The sequence below is a fragment of the Falco cherrug genome, chromosome 3, assembly GCF_023634085.1.
Source record: "Falco cherrug isolate bFalChe1 chromosome 3, bFalChe1.pri, whole genome shotgun sequence".
NCBI classification, from domain to species: Eukaryota; Metazoa; Chordata; class Aves; order Falconiformes; family Falconidae; genus Falco; species Falco cherrug.
In genome coordinates, this window is record NC_073699.1 from 71,986,835 (window position 1) to 72,006,606 (window position 19,772).

At 39.2% G+C, this 19,772-nt stretch overlaps 1 protein-coding gene across 3 annotated transcripts in view; it reads right to left on the reverse strand.

The window, feature by feature from the left end:
* TEX10 (testis expressed 10) overlaps positions 1 to 19,772 on the reverse strand; it is a 59,576-nt gene that overhangs the window by 26,144 nt on the left and 13,660 nt on the right. For all 3 annotated transcript variants that reach the window (XM_055703785.1, XM_055703786.1, XM_027797915.2), the window contains 4 exons: positions 17,772 to 18,010; positions 13,060 to 13,195; positions 7,502 to 7,677; positions 6,824 to 7,001 (listed from right to left, as the gene is read on the reverse strand). In XM_055703785.1, coding sequence (XP_055559760.1) covers positions 6,824 to 7,001; positions 7,502 to 7,677; positions 13,060 to 13,195; positions 17,772 to 18,010 — 729 coding nt within the window. The remainder of the gene's footprint in view (positions 1 to 6,823; positions 7,002 to 7,501; positions 7,678 to 13,059; positions 13,196 to 17,771; positions 18,011 to 19,772) is intronic.

Genomic DNA, 19,772 nt, shown 5'->3' on the forward strand with positions numbered 1-19,772 from the left:
AAGGGATTTGGGGAAAAATATGAACCCTATTTTAAGAAAACAACAATTTGAACTATGCATTGTTAGAAGTAAGCCTGTCAGCTACTTATTTGCTCCATGCTTACAAAGGTTGTCTGAAGAAAAGAACTGCTTACACATTATAAATGAGAGCACAAATCGGAAGAAACATTCACTAATGAGCAAACAGCACTTACTGACTGGTACAATTTTAAGCGCAGCAATATAATTCTTTTCCCCTTGGTTAGGAATATCAAACTACCAGCAACCACCTGGGGACAAATTTAGATGGCTGTGTCCTTAAACACAGGCTTAGCCTTCTCCCTCTCCCAGGTCCTAGACCTTTGCGTAACAGGAGCAAGGAAAAGGAAATTTGCTGGGCAGATGTGGATGAAGGAATGCACTGTAACCCATCCCAGGATCCGATTCTCAAGAACTATGGTTCCTTTCTGATCTTGCAGCAAGGGAAACAGATCATTCTATTACCCTTCATCTTCACTGGCACCAGTCAGGGAAATGTCAGCATTCTGAAAGCACATTCTTCTTTTTATTTTATATTCAACAGTGCTTATGCATTTTTGTTACCTTTTTAATGCTTTCCTCCTCCTTTTTTGTTTCTTAATTGGGGGTGTGTGAAAATATAGCCAGAAAAAGCACTTCACAGTGAACACAAACCCTACTATTCTTACATCTTTTCTTAGTAACCCATTCATATAATTACTACACTCTCCTATACATGTATGCTTTTTGACTTACTCTCCAAGGTGTATTGAGTTGACTTTCCATTGTACCACCTGTAATGACCTGAAAGTGTCTGGCTGGTGGTTTTCTTTGTTGTTTTAAAAACAAAAACAACTTAGCTTATTTTGGTCAAATTTTAGTTTTATTTATATCTTCCTTTTTTTAACAAAAAAGACATTAAGATCTTTTCTATAATTAATTTATATGAGAATTACTGTATTCATTTGCTCTACCAATGTTGTTATTCACAATAATGGGTTACAATAGGTTCCAAGTTCCCTCCAGCTTGCAAATACTTCTTGGGAACATAATATTTTTCCTGTCTACAATAACGCATTCAGTACGTCTTTAATGAAGTAGTATATAGGCTCTTCATTACCTGCATTTTGCATTCTCACTGTGCCTCCTAAAGCTATACTGTCAAAGGTTGCAGACCACATAAATAGGATGACTAAATGAAGTAAGAGTAATACTTAAAAAGGAAGTATCTATAGAAAACTTTAAACTCTATTATGACCCTAAAACATCTCTGGGTAATGTATTTGGAGACACAGTATTTTACACCTTATACAAACAGATGTTAAAATGTCCATCCTAGTTTTTTTCTAAACACCAGATTCTGGATGATTACAGGAACGAACAAGCATGCCTGGCTGCTTGATGAGATGCCAGCTGAGCTACCTCACTATTGTCTGGAAAGCAACAGAATACTTTAAAGGTACTACCTCTGAAGGAAAGAGTCCATTTACAGTTACAACAAGCAAAATGCAAGTTACTCCCAGAGTTATCTCAAACCTGTGAGGACTGGGAACTCCCACATGATTTATGCCTCACTACAAGAGTGCACTCAGCTTTTATTTATATGGTCCTCACCCTTCTCCTTTTCTACAGCAACAGAAACAACAACTCTGTCCCCAGCAGGGAAAGAACCCTACAAGAATAAGAAATGGCCATTTGAAGCCACTTGAGATCTCATTTATGGACACTACTTCAAGAGACAAATGCCATAAATTAAGTCCCATTGTTTTTTATCTAGGTAGTGAAACATTATCTGTCCAATTCTTAATTACAGTGAAATGATTTCCAGACTCACTGTTCCAACGGATAAAAAATTCTACCAAAATATAATAACTATTATGTATAAACAAGGCACACAAATAAATTGCATTTATGTAATTACACTGAATAGGTTTTCCTTATTTGTACCTCAAGACATATTAAGAGGAGACAGAACTTTTCCTGTAAAGTCAGCATTCTAACTTCCTGGTTTATATATTTGATCACAATCTCATAATCTGCATTTCTTAATCCATATTTCACAGAACATATATCACAGTAAGTACTGAGATTATACATTAATCATCTTAAGTATCCTGCCTTATACAAAAGCAAAGAAAAAGAGATATGTGTTTGCAAGAATATATGCCATTCAATCACCACAAAGTCACTAAGAAGTAGCAACCAAAACCACTGAGCCTAATCAATGGTGAAAAATGGCGCTCCTCTGCAATTCTTACATACCAAAAGCTGTACGGTAAACAGCAGGCTTCCCTTTTGTCAAACAAACAAAACAATCTACTGTATACAGGAAGGTAAGTTTACAACATTTAATAAGTTTCCATACCTGACAAGAAGATTTGCCTCAAAGCCAGTCTTCCAAAAAGTACCAAAAAAATAAGCATATGCTTATTATGTTCAACAGAACTCCACTGTTGAGACAAAGCTAAGACTGGAATTTCAAACCAAAAGGTCCACTCATGCCAAATGTCACATATTCCCACACAACACTATAAACCCTTAACATTTAATTAGCAGAGAACTACTATTTGATTATTTACCAGTTATTCCAATAAATCATGCATGAAAAAATCAATACTGAAGTTAATTCTTTGAGAAACATAACATGTTGCATCAAGGTGAATGGTTTGTCTCAATACACCGAAGTACTACCACCTAAAGACCACAGAAAAATTCATCCAGTAGGTTCAACGCAGACTTCCTAAAATACTTCCCAAACCCCTCCACATGTCTCTGTAAATTTAAGCTCATCAGAGGACGACTCAGAGAAGTCATCTCCTTCAGAGAAGCTGCTACTTCTCATTTCTCTCAGTCTGAAGTCACAGATTGCTCACTCATGTTGCTCCACATCTTTCCTCACCTGTTTATGTATGAACAAAAGTGGGGAGACAGATTTATACACCAAAACCCTGGTCTCAGAACCCTACCTGCCTGGATTTATTCAAGTTACTTACATCTCAGGTCCAACACAGTAGGCACTGGAGAAGAACAGCAGGGAAATTAAAGCAAGACAACACCTGTCCCTCAGTTTCACCTGAAACTCACCAGCTGTAGCTTTTCCAGTGACCCAAACAGCAGCAAAGTCTGTCTGTTGGCACAGAGATCAATTAGCATAAATCTGTCCATGCTCATACGAGCACCCAAAATGGGGCGGCTGCACTGCAGCTTTGTTTTCAGAACTGTCCTTGGCCTGTGCTAACTGCTGAAGCTTTAGTGAAAACAGACCAAAAACATGACAGAAACCATCCTAATAATTTAGCAGTACAGATAATCACCCTCCCAAACTCAGAAACCTTCCCATTATATGTGGAAATAGCGTCAACATTATCTTCATTCTTGGCCCACAGAGCCCACCGTGGCTGTCTTAATGGTCTCCTACAGACCACCTGGCTATTCATTTCACCATCGCAAAAACAAGAAGTAGAAGCGATTGAACATCTTCAAAATCCATTTCTAATCAACAAAAAATCCTAAAAGTTAACACACTAATTATAATTTAATGTTACCTCCTGGTAGCATCACAGGGCTGTGGTTTAAGACATCTGGACACATTCATTATATCTACTTTTACAGTTTACACACATACACAAAAAGATATGAGTTCCTTGAGTTTATAATGATTATTCCTGGAATAACTGACAGTCTTATTATCATCCATATGTACTCCCACCAAATCCACCTTAATGCAGCTTCTCCCTGGCAAATATATATAGGCATATATGTGCATTCTCAGATGCATGTAAAAACATAGATGCTCTGCTAGTCATTAATAACGCAGAAATAAAGGCTTTTGAAGAAATTAATAACAATTACCAAACACAGCAGTGAGCCCCTGATGCTCCTGAATGCAATCTATTTAAAGAATGACAGATAAGCAGGTGGCACAGAAGAAAAATTTATAAAAACGCCCCCCCCCCCCCCCCCCAACAGAACATGAATCTACTGGAAGAAAAACAGTGCCATCTACTGACAACACTGGTTTTACTCATAAATGATGTCTCCCAAAGGACTGATTTGTATCACTTTCCGTATGCAAAGCTATCCTAATCCTACAGAAAGCATCCCATGAACCAGATTGTGGCACGGAACTGTGAAATTACATACATTTTTTTTATAGCACTGTTCATTTAAAAAACTTGCATGTTAAACTCCATGCATCCCAAAAGCAGTAAATGGTTACCAGAAGTTACCTAGTCCCTCTACTTCCTTCATAGCTTTACCCTCTGCCATCCACGATAACCTTTTGTCCGACCCGATTTTAAGTATCTCCAGTGAAGTACATTTACACCCCCTTCCTACACAGCACATTGCCATCTCTCTGCTTTTAGAAAATTTTGCTACCACTCAAACCAAACAATTTTTCTGCGTGTAAGGTCTGTATTTCTAATCCTGCTAAAGTCGTGTTCTCCTGTTCCTTTTCAACAGCCTTTCACACACAGGGCTCCCCCTCCTTCCCAGCCTGATTTGCCTAACAATGCCAATTTGTCAGTTCCCCAGTATCACAATTTACAGACTATTGGTCTCTGTCTGCTCTCATTTAAACTGAGTCCAGTTTGTCTGTATCGTTACAGAAAAGCAAGCCACAAAACTGGACACAATCCAGCTTGGCTTTTCTGGTAAAGGACAGAAAATTTGTTCATGTATCCTATGTGCAATGCCAGATTATGAAGCTTGTAAAACCCAGCTAAGGTTCACATCTAGAAAACCTACTACTTCCTTAACTGTACCTCTTTTCCAAGGGAAAAGATACATCAGACATTTCTGTTCTTGAGAAGTTAATATTGTTACTTATCCCCAATGTTTGCATGCTGAAGTCACCAAAGCAACTTTTTTTTTTGTACACCCTCCTCAGCAGCTGCTAAAATTTCTGACATGATCTTAGTTCTAATTCTTTAAGGCATCCTAGGATGAAGTCTTTAGGATAAAAAAAAAAGTCTACAGTTGTGACAATAAGAAAAAAAAAAGTAGTGTCTCACAAAATAAACCTCACCTATGTATCAAGAAGCTGAGCTACAGCTAAAAAAAGGTGTCATCAATAAGCCCTTTAGAACTTGTACAAGTTTCAAATTGGCTATATAGGTGATAATGTATTTTCAATGCTGTTGCATTCACTTTGTCTGTAAGACTCATTTTATTCTTTCCAACGACTTGCATTGTTTTCAGATGTTTTTCTAAATAAAATTGATCAAGCTCCTGTTTTTAACAGCATCCTTGCAATGAAGTGGGAACAGCCTTATCAAAGAAAAACAACACTCAATCAAAAGTAGTATCTCTTTTCCAAGTTTCATCAGAATTTGCAATCTTCCAGAAAGGAGGACTGTTAGGGCTTATCAATACAAGAAACTGCGCTAGTATAACTACATCAGTACTTGGGTTTTTTTCATCTAGTTATTTCAGATTGACTTCCTGGGTAGATAAACCACAATCTTTGAATCCAACTTAGTGTAAAACATGTTTCAAGTGCCATAAGTTAAAATCAATATATCTTTTTTGCACTCCAAAAAGTGAGAAGTTGCTCCTCCTCCTCCTCTGTTGACAGGATATAACCTACTTTTGCTAAGAACACCACCCTCTGACTGCCTCTTGCACCTTCTGCTTAAAGAATCAAATGCCCGCAGCCCACCTGCTGATAATCTTTAGAAAAGTTATATTACTACTATAGAAGTCTACCATACTGAAAATCCAATAAGATCTAACAACAGAATAAGCATCTAAATGCTTATTACTGATTCTAGTTCTTACCATGACTGTCTTTGAATATGATGTGGTTTGCCACTGATTTTCCAATATATGGTAGAGAACTTCTAATTTTTTTAAAACAAAATTTGAGGTCCACCTTCCCAAAACCAGACACAACTTCATTTTTATAGTGGTCATGCATTATATACAGGCTATTATAAATTTCATCGCCATCACTTCACATTAGTCACCTTATTCACGTGTTATACAGTAATTCAAATAGGTCTGCATTTGACAGTACATTATGTCGTGTCATATTTTAACTAAACAACGTTTAAGATCTAAAAAGCATTAAGAAAAAAAAAAATCACTTTAAGCACAATTCATAGAAGTTTAATTCCTGCTTATTTATCCAAGGTTCAACAATACTGAGCAATAGAAAAAGAGCAAGTATATTTTTTCCAGAAGCAGCAAAGTGAAAGACCCTTGTAAAAACCCTGCAAGCCTAACACTCACTTTGGCGGAACAGTGGTCTCTCTCCCTGACTTTGTAGGCAAACTCACCCTCTTTCAGGCCAGGACAAAAACAAGACCATGAATAATTTCTAACAAGACACTTAAACAGCCAAATCATAGTTGCTAGGCAAGTGTAGTAATTGTAAGCAAAGTTAAGTTTTAAAAAGTTTGAAAGTAAGCAGAACTTGAGAATACACATTAGTTGGTCATTTTTCACTAGAAACACTGTCAGGTCAAAGTACTTATGAGGAAAAGCTGCAACCAGCAGCAGAATAAAAACCACCAGCAATGACATTCTGGGTAGAGGTTGCTCAACACCACGTAGCCTTACAGGTAACTGGTATGACTTTGTGATCAAGCATTGGAGAAAACTGATCAGTGGAAGGACACTGGAAGTGAAAGGCTAGGAGTGAAGTTTGATGGAAGCACTAACTTTCTTTGTGATGCCAATTCTTGCACACTATATTGCCTTTTCCTGTGCAAACCAGTAACAAAGTTCACAATGAATAAACGTCCGCAGTCAGTTGTGTGGGGGTTTTTTTGTCTGGTTGACTTTCCCCCCGCCCCGCAGCAAACACAAACCACTGTCGTACCTCATGTGCAGTATCCCGATGAGGGTGGCCGCCAGCTCGGAGGACATCCTGCCCATGATGCAGCAGCGGCTGAGGCCGGCGAGCAGGCTGGCGGGCAGGCAGGGCAGGAAGTACACCAGCTGCACCAGCCGCCGCTGCGCCTCGGCCGGCAGCAGGACCAGGGTACCATCTAGCGGATCTGCCGGCACACATAGGGAAGCGAAACGCTGACGTGCCACTGCTTTTCCACGCGCAAAACCGCTGGGTAACAATCACACAGCAGAAGCATCGCAGGCGAAACTCTGCAGCAATTCCGCAAAGGACCCCACTCTCTTCTAACTAGTCTTAGTTAAAGGCCTACAGCACTTGCTGGAGGGAAGACAATATAACTAACGTGGGGAGGGGGGGGCAGAAAAGAGAAGCAATGCTACCAAGAAGTAGATTTCACAAAACCTGAACCTTCTAGTCTGTCCAAGTCCTACTGACTCGACCTAAAGATCTAACTTTTTTACTAGCCTCTAGGAAATGACATACAGTTTGTTTCAACCTTTTCTAAAAGGGACTAAACTGATCTCCACCCCTGTCCCCCCTGCCTCCCGACTATATGCTCTTCTAGGAAACATCAATATTTCCCACATATTGCAACTTCCCTGCCAAGTGATGGACAAAATTCATTTCACTGTAGTGTAAAAGTCTTACCATATATTCGAGCAGCAGTGGCTTGTAAACTTTGCAATAATTCCTTGTTTGAACGAGAAGCAGCAGAATGAATGATGTCAATCAGCTGATTTGAAAGCTCAGGGTTTCTCAAGCCAAGCAGAGCAAGCTGCTGAGGTAAGCCAGCCAACCAACGAGATAAAACTTTACTTCGACTTCTAAAGAAAGAGGGAAAATTAGTTGGGGGAAAAAACCCAAAACACACAAACCAAAACAACAACCGCCCCACAAACTTACTCTCTCCAGTTGACTAAGTTGCTTTAATGACAGGTACATTTAAGTTACAATAAACTGCAATACTGTGATGTGCTGAGAATACTTCACCAGAAGATCTGAGAACACTGGTGTGCCACTACAGCTACATCAGAAGTATTTATCTGATCCACAGCTTTCGCACTGCATATTTTCAACTCTTCCAGAAAGTATTTGTGTGAACTGACCATATGCTGGCAAATCAACATTTCCGATACCACTTAAAGCAAAACGAAAAAATAAAACTGATAGAACACAGCACTAAACAAACCTTATTAACAAGTTTATTGTGTCAAGACACTCTCCCCTTCACCATGCAGCTATTCATCGTTCGTCATCGGGGGCTATCATGTCAGTAAAGTACAGTTTGCTCTCGCATACACGCTAGCTTGTTCCCGATTACCCGCTTTGTCTTTACATGTTCATATCAATTCCAAGCAAAGGGCTGCACAACCTTTGCAGGGACCATGCCAAGGCTCATCAGCCTGAAATTCCCCAGATTCTCTTCAAGATGGGTTAAACAGCAGTCTTTTCCCAGTCATACAGAACCTCCTGCGGTCACCATGGCTTTCCATGGACGACAAAGTGGCCTCACTTTCACAAGACAACTTTCTCAACCCAAGGGTGCTATGTCCCTGCGTATCTGTCTGGCCCATGTGTTTCATTACATTCAGCTGATCCGATTCTTCACTTGCTAAATTTAAAGAGACTTTTTACGTAAATTCTGCTGGAATGTTTACCTTTCTATTGACTCTACCCAGAGCCTCAGGCAAGCACAACTGAGGTGTTTGGGACAATTCAAACATAAGCAGAAAGAATCTATAGCTTAGGTTGCCCCTGCAGCTCTTACAATTTGGGCTTTCTTGTGCATAAGTAACTACAACTGAATGAGGTATCAAATGAGCTTGTTCACAGATTACAATACTTCCATGTATCTTCTGCTAACACTTAGTATCTTTAAAATCTACACTTGTTCCACCACCCCCCACCCCCCATCCCCAGTACACAACCCAGCATATAGGAGAGAGATTAATCACAGGACTATTGTTTGCAACTGCCCGGCTGAATTTTACATTTTAAAAAATCCTGTTAGTTGCTAAATGCACCAATTTGTGTTTTGTACAAATACTTCTCTTCCCTCTTCTACCATTCTCTCAGGTAATCCAATTCTTCTGGTTTATTTCTCATTTCCTCTGGTCAGGTAGTGTTTCTAAACTGTGTGTCATCAGAAAGTTTCTATTGGCATACTCCTGTTTTGTGTGCCTGTCATTAATGATAACATCTAGTTTAGCTTCAAAGGAGCTCTGAGGAACTGCACAGGCAGACTCACTCCAGTTTTACCATTTCCACTGTTGTTACCTGTGTACAGTGTGTTCCACTGTACACGCTCCTACTCTCTAGGTGAGATGCCATCTTTTATACTAAATACATATTGCATCACCTGCCTTTAAAGGTAACAGAGTTCTTACTATCGGCATTTTCACGTTCCAGTTCTCTTGAGCCTCTGGAATAAAATTTACCTAATCGTCCTCTTTTGCAGTCATTTGACTGCATTCAACTCAAATTTGTTTACAGCACTGTTGTTTTCTTATCTGAGGACTCTGATCATCCCTTGTGTTTGACACAAATTATAATAATCTTTATGGGAAAATGTGACACTTACTTATATTGTAGGACAACCTCAATTCACCCTAATTTCAGACCCACTTCTTCCCTTATCCTATAGTGTGGTGGTTAAGAAGCTTTTGCTGTTTTCACATTTAGGAACTGCTACTTCTAACCTTCTTGTCAGAAAAGTAGGAATGAAACCCGTTTGCTTATCAATTCCTTTTTTCCCTTTCTCTGTAAGTGCTGTTTACTCTAAACACCCCCTAAAAAATGGTCAGGAAATAGAAAAAAACCAAACCCAACCAAACCCAAACCTCAGACCAGTTCTTCCTTAGCCCTAGAAAAATTTTCATTTGTATTTATGACTTTATTCTCCAGACCTCCTTTCCCCATTCCAATCAACTGGCCTTCAGGGCCAGTACTTCAGGGAACTTCACTAATAATTTTTCTCTTTCCTTTAAACGTCTTTGGTAAACTTGACAACCTCCATTATAGATCTGATTTCATTTATCTTTTCTAGCTCAAACTGAAAGAATCCTATAGATCATATCTTCAGTAGTCTACAATTTCTATGACACCCTGTCTTATCAAACCAAGTATCATTTATAAACCAAAAGCATTTTCATCAGCTTACTATTGAAGTGATGACTACATGAAAGAAGCAACCAGGTGTAATCAAGAAGTTCAAAGTAGGTCTTTGAAAATGTCAACAAGAGTACCATAATGATGATAAAAATTATTCCATTTTCAAAAGACAAGATCACTGACCAAAAGCTTTTCAAGGAAACTAGGTATCGATGACATAAGAGGGAAGAGCCTTGCACAGAGAGATTGTGTTTAACAACAGGAAAAGCCTGGAGAACAGACAACTGAAGTGGGTGAGTTGGAGGTGGGCTCAAAAGAGGTCTCAAGTCACTTGACATGTAAATGGTGGATGGGAATAAAACGGTTGCTTTCTCTTCCCACAAAAGAAATGGGTGCTGGTATCAAATGAAACTAGAAGGAGCCGTGATCAAAACAAACAAAAGCTGGTCTTCAGATAGCTGAGCTTTGTCACTCCTTTCCAAAGGATGCTGCAGCCGCTCTTGATTTAGGCAGCTCCAAGGAATGACTAGAAGAGCTCATGGAAATGACATCCACCGAGGGATACTAAACACACAGATGATCTGCCCTGTGAGGAAGCACAGGCTTCAAAATTGTTAGAAGCTTAAGAGTAGTATGGAACAGTAATTCTTGCCTTCTTTCTATAGCATCTCACATAGGTCAGCAGTGTGGAAGGCAAGCTGTAAGGCTAAATAGCCTTTAAGTCTCTACCAGTATATATACATGCGTGTGTGTACATAAACACTGGGTATGCATGTAAACACACAATGACTACGCATATGTGTGTAGTGATTAGGGGTGAAGATATGTCCTGGTTTCAGCTGGGATAGAGTTAGTTTTGTTCTTAGTAGCTGGTGCAGTGCAGTGTTTTGGATTTGGTGTGAGAACAAGGTTGATAGCACACTGGTGTTTTGGGTCGTTGCTGGGTGATGTTTATACTAAATCAAGGACTTTTCAGTTTCTTGGGCCCTGCCAGCCAGAGGGCTGGGGGGGCACGGGACATTGGGAGGGGGCACAGCCAGGACAGGTGGCCCAAACTAGCCAAAGGGATATTCCATACCATATGCCGACATGCTGAGTATATAAACTGGGGGAAGAAGAAGGAAGGGGGGGGACATCCGGCATTATGGCATTTGTCTTCCCCAGTAACCGTTAGGTGTGACGGAGCCCTGCTCTCCTGGGGGTGGCTGAACACCTGTCTGCCCATGGGAAGTGGTGAATGAATTCCTTGTTTTGCTTTGCTTGTGTGCACGGCTTTTGCTTTGCCTATTAAATTGTTCTTATCTCAACCCCTGACTTTTACATTCCTTTCCAGTTCTCCTCCCCATCCCTCTGGGTGAGGGGCAGTGAGCAAGTGGCTGCGTGGTGCTTGGTTGCCGGCTGGGGTTAAACCACTACAATATACTAACATCAAGACCAAAATATTAATTCTGAACCTTGTAATAAATCAATCAAGTTTTCTTTCACAGGGCAACAATAGCCAAAAGCTTCTACCTAGCCTTTGAATCAAATACACCTAAAAATTAAACACCTTCACTTAAATATCCTTGGAAAATGTTCCAACAAAACTTCTGCTCCTCTTAAGACTACTCTTGACAAGCTTCTGAGAAAAAAAATAAATATGGAGGAGAGCAATCACAGGAGGGCTGAAGGAGCTATGACGTCAAACTAGATGGAATAACATGAATGTCATCCAGGATCTACTGCACAGTACACATCTTGCAATAATGAAAAAAACCACTTGTTTTTAAAGGAAAGAAATGAATCAGTATAGCATACAAGAATTATGTCATCTTAAAATGTCTTATCAGACAAAAGTGCAATTATCCTTTTTGCAACAAATTTTTGAAATTTCATTCATCTGTTTCTAAAAAGTCACAATTCCATGTGAAGACTAAGATGAACAGCAGAAAAACTAGTGCTATTTGTGACATCTAAAGATAGAAAACTAAAGCTTTCTAGATAGTTAAGATGATCATGTGAAACTGGATGAGATGCTCAAGACTTCCAGGTAAGTAGAGAAAACAGTAACCTCTGGGAAATTAGCTGGTTGAGAAAAGGAGGAAAATGGGATATTCCCAAGCCTTTTTTCTGTTTGCCATTCAAATTCCCCATACTTTTTATAGCGTTCATAGGGTAGTGTTAGATGTTTCTGGCTGCAGAATTAATTACATGTACACCCAGGCATTACTACAATGTAAAATTTAAGAAAGCAAAGTAGTTGCAGAAGACAACAATTTTCCGAAAGCTTGACTCTGCTACTGGATGCCAGTACTTCTGGGGACCCTGAGGTTTATTTTTTACCTAGCAGCAGAAACAGGTATCATGGATATGATCTTACATCTCTTTGCTGTTCTCAAACAAGTTAGGATTGATGCAGCCTGACCTGTGTTTAAGGATTTTATGTAGCTGGAACCAGATGACCTGGCTGAAAAACACCCTCTGGAAAAGTTAAGACTTGGAAATGATTTGGACAAATTTTATTATGAACAATAACAGCAGCAATACAGAAAATCATCTCCTCTTACTTGAAGCACCCCAGATATCTAATAGAAGTATGAAACTGGGAACCCAAACATTTCAAGAACATTTTCCTAAACCTAGTCTCCTTAGGACCACATACCCAAAACAACAGAATACTTTTCTTAAAGAAAATAGGTACAAAAGGCTAGACAGGCACTACCAGAACCATCAAAGGCACTAAGTCACAGGTCCACACACCACCTCAGGCTGAAGTAATGAAGTGCACCATGGCTACAGCTGCACAATCCTGACACATCCAGCGACTACTGCACAGCCAGTAACGAGCTTGCAGCAGTGTACTTCAAGTTAAAATTGAAATCCTTAATATCAATCTAGTACTGAAGTTACAAAAAAAGACAACTAAGCTAATACACGTCAATCTCACAGAGAACCTGAACTTTCAAATTTCAGTGACACAGTGCCAAAACAGATTCAGAATGAAGTTTTATAATGTCTACATAGAAATCCAGTATTCTAACTTCTGAAAGAAGCATACTATGTTGAAATGGAAAAAAAAAAAAAAAAGAAAAGAAAAAAAAGAAAATGTTTTTTACCTGATTCTTTGAGTCCTCAAATCTTCTTTCAGGTAAACTCTGCTAAAGAATTTCAAAAGCAATGTACGAACTGGAAAGAGGAGATTCCTTTGCTGGTACAGTGTATATACTGCTTTTATCAAGGGTTCTGTTGCCACTAGAAAGAAAATATACAAAAATCTGAAGTAGTGCTTCTTAATCTTCTGATTTTATATATACACACACATATACGGAAGACCTATAATACTTATCTGCAACTATTTAAATTTAACTCCACAGAGAAGTATCAAAATTTTTTAAAACAACTACTGGATAGACTTCTAAACCATTGAAACATCATCATCTTGCATAGCTTGTGAAAGAGACACACAAAAGAACAGAGACAACATGCAAGTGAAAACTTCAGAACTTCTTGAAGACAAGGCCGTGCACAGGTTGTGAAGCAGCTAAGAACTAATGAATTCATGCTTTCCACAGCCATCTTCCACATTCTTTTCCCCTAGTGCAGTAACCTCACACCAATCTTCTCCTTTATACCTCACTTATGCCCCCTCAACCCTCATCATCACAGTGCTTTCAGTTCTCTCTATACTATTCTTTTCTCCCTGCCACACACACACCAGCCTTACCAGCTCTGCATGTCTTTGAACCAGCTGGCTACAAACCATATTTGCCAATTAACCAGAAAATACACGCCTCAAGAGGCCACTGGCAAGCCACTGCAAAGAGAACCGCTAAACTCCACTGGAACCTTACCTTCTCTGAAGCTCTCATTAGCTATGTTATCACCACACTTAAAACAACGTATGAAAATTCTACCCTTGTAACAAAGTTACAGAATTTACCAGTACACTGAGAAACAAACCTAACATTTTCTTTAGAAACTGGACTAAACCACTAGATGTAAAAATTAACAAAACATGGAAAAAATATCTGAACTGAGAGAAGATAAGCATGGAAAGAATGGGGAAGCATCTGAAAACTTAGAAATACATGAAGGGTATTGAGAGACCTGACTCAATTTGTCTCAGAAGAGCTTGGGGTCCCAAGGAATTCACGGCTGCCAAGACAATACTTAAATAGCAGCAATCACTTCCTTATCTTCATAGACTGAGACTGCAAAACCTTTGTCTTTCCATCCAGATGTACAGAGCAGTCTGTATTCAAAACCAGATACAACTGTGTTCCATACTGAACACCACTTCTGCCTAGAGAGGCAACAATGCTTCACGCTAAAAATGATTCCGGATCCTGTCAGAGGCTGGTCTTCATCAGTAAAACTCTTAACCAGGGAACAGATTTAAGTTATTGTGTAGGGGTTCTCTGTAAAAGGCACGCTATAAAAAGTGGATGAAATGGCACAGTCATACTTCAGCATAATGCAGGGAGCTACCTAGAAGCTGAAATCTAACATACTTGTCAACAGAAAAATACATCAAATATTAGAATGGATTTTAATTATGATAAATTATTAAGTTCTTTTTATTGCATCGGGAGCATCAACTTATTCAATTCACATACTCTTCAGGTGAAGATTCATCTTGGATAGTGTTTCTTAAACAGAACACTGGCTTATTCTTAATTGAATAACAATTATCCCATTGCATGGGTTTTAGATAATTAATGATCTGTGAACTGAACAAATACAATGAATAAATATTCTAAGTGTGTAGGACATTCAGACACCTTCCAACTCTCTACGGCACATTTAGTAAAGCAGTTCCTACTGTTTGAATTGCTTCATATAAAAAGGACAAGTTTAAAAAATGGAAGCAATTTTAAAAGTATTCTTAAGAAGTAGTACTTAAGAGGTCCGCATTATACAGACTTCCAAAATGCAGCCGAAGTTCTCATGATTTTTAACATATTTCAGTTTTAATTGGCACATGACAAGCCTTCTGAAGTGACTGAGTGTGCCTGCTTTGTTACTCAAAGAAAAGTTATCAAAAATACAACTAGCAGGCAAGCTGCTGATAAAGTCATACCTGAGAGATGCAAGAAAGGAGCAGACCTCCTAATTACAGAGAACAGATCCAAAGTTTGACCTTTAAACAATGCAGAGAAATCTTCAAACAACACAGCTCAAAGCTCTTCAAGACATCCACAGAAAAAAGGTGGATATGTGCATTTCACCTCGGCATAAACAGTTACTCAAAACTGACAACCCCGAAAAATGCAACTGCAAAGATACCACCATGCTTTCGTGGCACAATGCGCAGGTTGACTTATTTTTATTTAATCTCTCATTCATTAGCTCTGTTTTTTCTGTCTACATTTCCCCTCTTTTGATTGCCATTGTGTTCTTAAAAAAAAATAATTGTATTTTAATAGTTAATTTTTAATTTTGTATTGTCTTCTAAACACGACGTATCTTTCCAGGCCCTTAATCTCAATGTCAGAGAGGTTTTAAACAAATCAGTTATATTTTTGTTCTGTACCATCTCTTGCAGCGTCATCTGACACAATACCGTGCAGAAATTTTAAAGCGCCATCAAAAAAAAAGAAATCAAGGAAAGAAGCTTTTCTTCTTCCACAGAATTACATAATGCTTGAGGTGGGATGGGACCTCTGAAGATCATCTAGTCTAACACACCTGCTCAAGCAGGATCAGCTAGACCTGGCTGTCCAGGACCATGTCCAGACAGCATCTGAGTATTTCCAAGGATGGAGACTCGACAGCCTCCCTGAGCAACTGTACCAGTGCCTGGTCACTCTCACAGTGAAAAAAGTGTTTCCCGATGTTCAGAGAGCATCTCCCGTGTTCCAGTTTTTGCCCACTGCCTCCACTGAAGAGCCTGGCTCCCTCTTCTTTGCACCCTCCCTTCAGGTATTAACATACATCGATGAAATGCCCTCTGCTCTCTTCTCCAGCTGAACAGCCCCAGCTTTCTCAGCCTTTCCTCATAGGAGAGAAGCTCCTGTGCCTTCACGATCTTCATGGTCCTTTGCTGGACTCTCTCCAGTATGTCTACATGTCTCTTATGTGAGGGAGCCCAATACTGGACACAGCACTCCCCATGAGGCTTCACCAGTGCAGAACAGAGGGGAATGATCACCTCCCTCAACCTGCTGTCAACATCCCTCCTAATGCAGCCCAGGACACCACTGACCTTTTTTGCCCCCAGGGCCCACTGCTGGCCCTTTCCTGCCAAGCTGCTTTCCAGCTGGTCAGCCCCCAGCATACACAGCTGCATGATGGGCTTGCTCCTCCCCAGGTGCAGGACTTTGCACTTCTTGCCAAACGAGCCATCAGCCCTTTTCTTCAGCATGTCAAGGCTGTACATCCTCTACATGTAGTAAATGAATTATTTACTTGAATGAATTAGAACCTGACATCTAATCAGGCTTTTAGTACTGCACAAGGATTATGTTGAAGGGATGAGATATACTGTCCACACAAACAGATACAGATTCATGAGGTAAACAATTTTCTACTTGCAGTGAAATTCCTGAACCTTTACAGGATCAGCAGACAAGACCCATACACATTAATCTTTTACAATTTCATTTAAACTTTTTTTAAGCTTATTTATTTTCTGCATTCCTGAGTAAAATTACTGCACTAAAATGGCCACTTCAGTTAGAAAAACACCAGCCATTATCCACTATCTGGTAAAAGTTTGGTAAACGAAGGAGAAAAAAGAAATCACTGTTTCATTACAAGGAAAAGCATGAAGTATCTGATTTAACAGTCTAACAATAGTTTGGAAACTATTTTCCTTTGTAGCCACTCTTCTGCTTTAGCTCAGCTGGCGAGACAGGCACACCTCTAACTTTGGACTATTATCTGCCTTCAACAAGAAGCTAAATTTGGGGTGCAGATAGGAATAATTAGTTAACTTCGTCATTAGAGACACAGGAATAGACAGATTCCCAATTAAAAATCTATTTGGACAGAGATACAACTAACTGCCAAAATATATGTGAGGGACATTTGACATCTTTTCCACTTACAACACTAACAACAAAACCTGCTGCTAAGGGCAAAGCATTTTCTGTAAACTCTACTTGGCCGTGTGGCTGTGGGATTCACTTCTACCAGACTAGGAAGACACCACAGACCTCTGCCACCTTTAGATTTATTTAAGAAAGGAATTTTTCACTAAGTCCTACATTGATTACATAATGGACATGTCAACCAAGGTCTCACCTGGAACAAAACCAAGAAGTATTTGAAAAAGGGCAGGGGCGGGGGAGGGGCAGGAACCAAGGCAAAACACTGTACTGGTCCTGCAAGTCACAACTGGCAATATATTTTCTCTTGGAAAATATTTTAGAGCAGCTTCCATCACAACTATCTTGGCATTTCATGTCACTACAGAACCAGAATGGTCATCTGGCAGTAGTCAATGGAGCCTACCAACTACATTAATGATTTTACATAAGGACTGGAATATTAAAGTGTCATGTACCTCTACATCCTAGTAATTCTTTTTTTCAGTAAACCCCCCTCATCTTCCCATTTATAAGAAAATCTTAAGAAGTAAAACCAGAAAACAAGTACACAAATGTATTAGTACTTTGCACATCAACAGTATGAATCTAACAGCATCCCTAAAATCAAGCAGTTTTCAATGCTACATGCAGGCATATGACCATGAAATTCAGTTTAGCTCTTTAGACAAAATACACTGTAACGTAAAAACGGAGGATATCAGATGAAGTGACCTGCAAATGCTACAATAACTCAACCTCTTTGTCACTGCATAATTTGGCTTTTCAGAAACCCTTACCTTTGTTTTGCTGTATTTGCATTAGTCTCCAAGTCACACCAAGCAATCTGTTCACCTGCTTGCTATTCAGCTTACTGCCATCCTGAAGAGTATCTGTCACAAACTTCCTTATCATGTCCAGCCAACCAGAATCCATCTGAAGTGTTGAAGTGCTTGCTAGTGAAACCATTATGTCACACAAGGTTAAGTTCAGTAAAAGATGGTCTACGCTGTTTGAGGATGTCGTACAATACTTGTTGCTGGAACAGAGGGGTGTGGAAGGGGAAAAAAAGAAGAAAAAAAAGAAGAAAAAAGAGATATTTCAAAAAAATATTTTGTGCCTTTTAATATGTGTTACTTTGGTAGAAATTATACTATGTCGGAAAAAAGTTTTAAAGTCAATACACATGTCCAAAGTCTTCATATTTGACATATGGGTATTTAATTTTTTGTTCTGCCACCAAAATGCCTGTTTCACATATTTATAGTGGCGGCAACAACCAATGCTCTAAATCATATCTTTTCTCCTGTTTGACATTTTTAGTCTGGCCTAGCAGTGGGTGACTTTTAGGTGACTGAAACCAGTAAAAAAGCTAAAAAGTTAATCCTTAGTTAGTTGCAGTGTCTTCTGTGTTTCTCCTGTGAGGAATCACATGGATTTTGTCATTATTACACAACAACAAAAAGCACCACAAACAGCCCAGGGAAGTCCATTTATGTACTTCTTTCCAAATTCATGTGGAATCAAAACCACATTTTTCACCATCACAATATTCTGCCGGACCACCCTGTTGCCCTACAGAGATTTGAAAGACAAAAAGAAAGTAATCAAGGGTATTGCAGCTTGACATATAATGCTAGAAATTCACTACTTGCTGATTGGTCACTCACAGTATATATAAAAAAAATCACAGCATTTATCTGCAGAAAGCTGCACAATATGAATGTCTACATCCAGAACACAAAGCAAAGTTGTGAAAACAAAGTAACAAAAAGGACTTCAAACCTGCACTAATAAAAGTGTAGTCACCCCTCAGTTCAGAGCTAACCATTACAATATGAGCAAATAAATCTCAGCCTGTGAACATTACTTACTGATGGCATAAATGCTAATAACTTAAAATTTTATGCTTAGAATATGTAGATACTAAGCACTATCAGTAACACTGTGGTAAATTTCTGCAACTTTTTCTAACTGGATAAGGAAGGAAGCTTTGAAATGCCATGGAAGGTTTCCAAATGCAAGCCTTTAACCCAATATATATTGGGAAACAAGGGAAAAAAAGCAGCTGTTTTTATTTTTCTGGCATAAAGCTAAGTTTTGAGAGGTCTTGAAATAATAGTCAAAATAAAAACACAAGTGTTTTCTAAAAATGAGGTTTTTAAAAAAAATAAGTTTCACATATTGTTTTTCCTGCATGTATCCAATAACCTGTTTATTTTAAAGCGTAACAATGGGGCAAAACTTAGTACCAGACTGAAGGAAGATCAACAGAAGTATGGTTAGTCAGGATGTCATAAGGCAAGATTGCCTAACTGCTAATTCTGAGATTTTCAGTTTCAAGGAAGGGTTTTCAGGTCAAAACGTGGAAAAGCAGAACACCTTTTGGCTGTATGAACTTAATAGGTAAGACTTTGCTGAAATGACAGCATTTAACAAAGAGCTATGCTGTACTTCTAATCTATGTGTCCCTCCAGGAAAAGAAAATGCAACAGTCAAAATACCAAACAAAATTTCAGCCTCAAGTAACGGTAGACCCTTTGTATACTACTACAGCTCTAGCTGCGGTGGCAGTTTGCAAGTATCTGAAACCAAGACAGACACTGGCGGATATCCTTTGTACCTACACCAGCATTCTACATAGACTGCAAAGGTGCAGAATGACTCCAGAACAGACTTTGCGCGAATACAGTCTCACATCTGGGAGCCAAGACGGGAGACGATCTGCTACTGGCCTGTACCAGAATAAAATTGGTGCACCCACTCTGCCAGCTCAACAGTGAAGAAACGCGTTTAGCTTC